At 47.4% G+C, this 5,293-nt stretch overlaps 1 protein-coding gene across 1 annotated transcript; it reads right to left on the reverse strand.

The window, feature by feature from the left end:
• Positions 1-560: 560 nt before the first annotated feature.
• Positions 561-2,092, reverse strand: DNAJC5G (DnaJ heat shock protein family (Hsp40) member C5 gamma). The gene is made up of 4 exons (XM_060168972.1): positions 1,980-2,092; positions 1,462-1,675; positions 1,080-1,224; positions 561-616 (listed from the first exon to the last, which is right to left on the reverse strand). Exons 1-4 carry the CDS (start codon positions 2,090-2,092, stop codon positions 561-563), a joined length of 528 nt encoding a protein of 175 aa, XP_060024955.1.
• Between the last annotated feature and the right edge of the window lie 3,201 nt (positions 2,093-5,293).

A 5,293-nucleotide genomic window follows, 5' to 3' on the forward strand; every position in this document is an offset into this window, starting at 1 on the left:
TCCCAAGAAAAGCACAGGAAAAAGAATGCTCAGGAAAAGACTGTCATCACTGCCTAAGACCTCACAAGGGTAGGGACGAGGGCTGCTCTCTAACAGACTAAAATTGGGACTGCAGCTAAAAAGAAGAATAGCTGGGTGACCCTGTATGGCCAGGGTCAGTTATACCATCAAGTACAAAGATGGCATCCTCACTGGGATGGATGCCATCGATGCTTCTGAAGATGGGAGTCTTACAAGTAGAGGGGAAAATCAGGGTCAATGTCAGGACAGGGCTACTTGCTCTTCTCTTCACCGAGTCCAGCGGACTGGGCAGCAGAAGGCACCCTCACTGGGTCAGCACCTAAGGGCAGAAGAAGATGGCATCTTATTAACCAGAAGGAATGATCAACCAGAATTTAAAGCCAACCCCCTATAGGTAAGGATACAAATACCTGTAGTCCATACTATAAAGATATAAACTTTCCACTAATGACTCATCTGAAGTTAGTGTCTAACCTTCTCTTTCTTACCCTTTAATTATTGCTGCATTTCAGTTTTCATACCTCACTCTTCTTCATCTTTTAATAATTATCATCACTAGAATTATCTTCCCCTCTTCTAAAATGTTCTCTGTGTCCTGTGATGGAATTTGAAAAACACGTATTTAGTAACAAGTTTTTAGTCCACTGGTGAAAAAATGGTTACCTTGCAGTTACACATTCACATCACTAGGTGGCACTGGTGTGAATAAGAGGGATAATCTCAGGCACTTTACCTTTGTCTTGAGTAAATGCAAAGAACTGCGTCCTCTAACTTGTCTTCGACTACTGCCTTTTCTAGGCACAGTCCCCCACCCCATTCTTTTCCTTAACTTCCACCCCATTCGTTAAGCTTAACAGTCATAGGAGGCCAACATCACATTCAAACTGTCAGTGTGTGGCATAAACAAACTCAGAAACCAAGTGTATCTCCTTCTCTTTCTTCACTTTGCCCCAATACTGACTTGAGACTCCCATAGTTGGGAGTTCACAGTTTCACCCCCAACCATTTCCTGCACCCCTATTCCAGCTCTCATCCCAGTCCCTGCCTGTGGTTCTCACCTGGCCTTGGAGGCTGATTCTGGACATTCGGCTCATATTTTTTCTTAGCTGCTTCCTCGGGTGGTGGCTTAAGTGTTCCACAGCAAAAGCAGCAGCAGCAGCAGCAACAGCAACAGGTAAGCAGAGCACACAGGAGGACAAGCATCTAAAAGGTGGGAAAGAATGGCTTCAATTCGGCACAAGCGTCTAAAAGGTGGGAAAGAATGGCTTCAATCCGGCAGTTCTTGTGTATTTCCATTCAAGCTCCCCTCCCTCAATCCTTCCAGCACCTGCTATATGAGACAACAGAAGCACGTGTCCTAGGAGAAGGGGATTAGCTGTCCTAATAGAGGAGGGTTGCCCCTGCTTCCTTATTCTTAAGAGACTAGGAAGAATTGTGTACCTTGAACCAACAGCTATTCAGCGTAAAATAGTATGTGACGCCTTCTTCGCCAAAGTGGTCGTATATATATATTCCCAATGAGCCATGCCGGTCGTAAATTTGCCGCTTCTTAGGGTCACTCAGTACGGAGTGGGCTGTGTTGATCTCCTTGAATATTTCTGCTGCTTGAGGGTCCCCTGGATTCTTGTCTGGATGATACTTCAAGGCCAGTCTCCTACCCAAGCAATACCCGAAGGAGGGTGGGGAGAGGATGGGAATGGCTGGGGAGGGAGGGTTAGGGTGAATGACAGGGATAGGTCTCTAGATGGTGAAAAAACAATGCATGAGATGTGGTACAAAGGATGGAGGCACGCAGCCCAAGTCTACATTCCTTCTCGTGTCACACTGAAGAGGATGATGGCCCCACCTGGTCCCAAAGTGAAGGCTTGGGGATTTAAAAATGGGTCAGAAAGCAAGGTAGAGGGAAAAGGGTTCAAGGGGGAGAATTGCAGGATTCAATAAGGGGCTGATGTCTGAACCTGTAGGCCTTTTTGACGTCTTCAGGTGAAGCACCCTTCTTAAGTTCCAGCACTGCATAGAGGGTTGATCCAGTTTTGGACAACGGGCGGGCTGCTTTGTCCACGTGAGCCATGATCTGGGTCAGAGGAGAAGCAGCATTTGTGAGAACTTCCACAGGTGAGGCCACAGAGAAGCGAACTTCCAGTGACAGGAAGCTCATCGCCTTCAGGGGCGAGGCAGGTAAGTGGCTACAATGGGACAAGTATAAGACAACAGTGACTGGCATCTGTGACTAGCAGGAGAGTGCAGGTGACAAGACCTTCGAATTTTAAAGAGGAAACATCTTCTCCTCACATTTCCCAGTGTCCTTCAGATGCACAGACCTCCAGACACCCCACATTCTACAGAGGTAAAGCCAAAGGAGGTCTAAACCCTGCATAAAGATCGATTTTGTCCAGAGCTACTGGTACCTTAAGTAAACAGCCCCGAGCCTGTCCAAGATCATTACTGGGTTTGAAAGACCAGCAGGGCCCCAGCCCCTGAACAGCTTGGGTGCGGAATCATGGCGATCCCCAATTCCCAAGGGAGAAGCAAGTCAGATGAAACCCTGCGCTGCCTAAGAGAAGTCAGGCGTCCAAAAGCCAGGCCGGGAGGCAGTGCTTGCACCTAGGCCAGACGCTTTCTTCCTCCTAACCTCCCCGCTCAAACCCTCCCACCTCTGTCCCTCAGGGAGAACAGAGGGGTGAATCAAGGGATAAAGGAGGAGCTGTGGGGCAGACCAGAGAGGTAGCAGCGAGCAGGACCCCAGAGGGCCGGGGGAGCGCTTGGGAGGCTGCGGCTTGGGAGAACCAAGGCAACAAGCTCAGAGGGAACGCTCTGGTTCCCCAGGTCCCCTCTGGCTCTGTGTGGACCCCCCACCCCCACCCAGCCTGGCGTCTACCTCGGAGTCGCTCTCTTCAGCCGGGGAGGCCTCACGCAACCTCCATCAAGGTGTGAAACTTCACACGGCAGCGGGCCAGTGGCCGACTGCGCCTGCGCGCTGCGTCAACACTAGGGGTCCCTTTTTGGCGCTGCAGGTAGGTCTGGGAGGGACTTATTTCTCTCGCGGGGAGCCTGAGCGTAGGGATCGGCCTGGCACCAGCGGCCAAGGGCTGCGGCATGTGGATTCCAACCGCACCCGCGGATGCAGCCTGCAGGGCCGTCCCTTCTCGGGTGGGAGGGGACTCATTCGATCAGGGACGTGGCTCACCAACTCACCTAAGGAAAGATAACGGCGCTTGCAGACCGTGGCTGTACGAGAGGTATGTTTGCTACAAACCTTTCTCAAGAGGTATATTACCTTCTCAGCCTTCTTTTACGGAATTTAGGGGTCTCCACTTGGTCCTTTTTTTCCTTTCTGCCGGGAAACTCCTACACATGCTTTAAGACCTACATCGAATGTAAGTATTCCTAGGAAACTTTCCTTCATTCCCTCAATTGTTCTCACCTTCCTCTGTAAAAGCAGTTATCCTATCATATTGTAATTAAGATGGCATGTTCCTTTAAATTGATGTCTTGAACATTTCCAAAAGTCATTACTGTTCTTCAGAAACTTTCTTTAAATACTATTACATCACGAGGATGTACCATAATATAATTATATAATCCAGATTGGATAATTGTTTATAATCATTTGATAGTATGATGACCTTATTATGAAAATTCTTATCTTTAAATCTACAAATAAATCTTTTTTTTTCTTTAGAGTAGATTCCTGGAAGTGGAATTATTGGGTCAAAGTGAATTTTTTTGAGGCTTTTGATCCATATTGCTAACTTTCTTTCCAGAAAGTTACCAAAAGTACCAATTTACCTCCCTAATTTACATGCTACTTGCAGGGCATAAGAGCACCTATTTCTACTTAATTCCTGTGATCTCCTACAGGTTTGCATCCCTTATAATTTACCACTTCATGATGTTGGTGTTCGTAACAAAGGAGCACTCAATGGCTCCTATAACATGGAATTGAAAGAACTTTATTGTTTCAGTCCTATCTCTCTGTTACCTGTCTTGTGACTTATTATCTCTTCCTTTTATTACTGTTACCTGTGTACATTTACCTTCCCTTCTAGGTTTTAAGTTGTAAATACTGCACCCCAAAGATGTGAGCCATCTGAGCAAACTAAAGAGTCCATGTGCAACAGGCACAACGACCACTGAACTAGTTTATTTCTGTAGATCCGTGATCAGTGTAGGGGTGGGGATGAAAATCTTTGGTATCCCTCACTGAGTGCATAGGTTCTGGGTTAGATGAGTTTAGAGGTTAGTCGCCTAAAGTAAAGGAGGTAAAGCTAACAATTTTTTGATGGTTTGTACTATGCCAGATTTCTCTAACTAACCTCCAGCCTTTCGTCACCATCATGGAAGGACAGAACTAGAACAGCCCGAGTCATTTCTTTACCAGCACTGGGAAGAGAACAGAAGGCACTGGAAGTGCAGTGCATTTACAGGGAACGTCTCACCTCAGTCTACAGGCCCAGTGTGGTCCGGCCCCTGCCTCTCACTCCAGCTCTACGGAGTACCACTGTCTTGCGTGCTCTGGTCTCTGCTGCACTGCTTTTCTGTCAGTTCTTTGAAGAAGAACGGTGTTCCCTCCCACTCCTCTGCCTGGAGGGCTCCTCCCCAGGCTACGTGCGTAGCTGACTTCTCATCCTTTGTGGCTCTCAGCTTTGTGCCTCCTCGGAGAGTCCTTCTAAATTGAGTTCCACTTCTCTCTCCCCATCTCGTTAACACCCTCACCCTGATTTGTGAATATATATTTATCTCACGTTGATTTGTTTAAGGTCTGCCTTCACCGGTAGACAGTGAACTCCGTGAGGGCAGGGACCTTGTATGTTTGCTCACCATTGTATCCCCAGCACCTAGAACCATGCCTGGCTTATGATAAGTGAATTAATGATTTGCTGAATGAACTATAGCAGAGGGAGCCCTCTGCTGGTCCAGTGGAGGCCCAGAGTTTGGGCCATAGCAAGAATTGCCTGGGACAGAAGCAGATAGCTGGGGAATTGGACAGGACTGCAGAGCCCACTTTTCCTCATATGATCTGAGACAAGAAGAGACAGAAGGCACTAGGAGAGATAGTAAGGGCGATTCTGGGCTCCTTGTTTCTTGTTTGTCTTAGTTTTCCTCCAGTTCCTAACACAGTATCTGGAATATTGTAGGTACTCAATAAATGTTGGTTAAGTTGAATGAACAAGCATGCTTTTGTGTACCTTTTCTGAAGCACTTTTACCTCATTGTCTCCTTTGATCCTCACAACAGCCCTGGGAGGTGGTATGAGCCCATCCCTGCTTTA

The sequence above is a fragment of the Lagenorhynchus albirostris genome, chromosome 13 (assembly GCF_949774975.1).
Source record: "Lagenorhynchus albirostris chromosome 13, mLagAlb1.1, whole genome shotgun sequence".
Taxonomy (NCBI): domain Eukaryota; kingdom Metazoa; phylum Chordata; class Mammalia; order Artiodactyla; family Delphinidae; genus Lagenorhynchus; species Lagenorhynchus albirostris.

Excerpts from the sequence above, each read along its gene's own strand:
- DNAJC5G (XM_060168972.1), bottom strand. The coding sequence starts at position 2,092 with ATGGCTCACGTGGACAAAGCAGCCCGCCCGTTGTCCAAAACTGGATCA. Across the intron at positions 1,225-1,461 it reads TGAATAGCTGTTGGTTCAAG|ATGCTTGTCCTCCTGTGTGC; the intron begins GTACACAATTCT and ends CCCACCTTTTAG. Across the intron at positions 617-1,079 it reads GAATCAGCCTCCAAGGCCAG|GACACAGAGAACATTTTAGA; the intron begins GTGAGAACCACA and ends ATTCCATCACAG.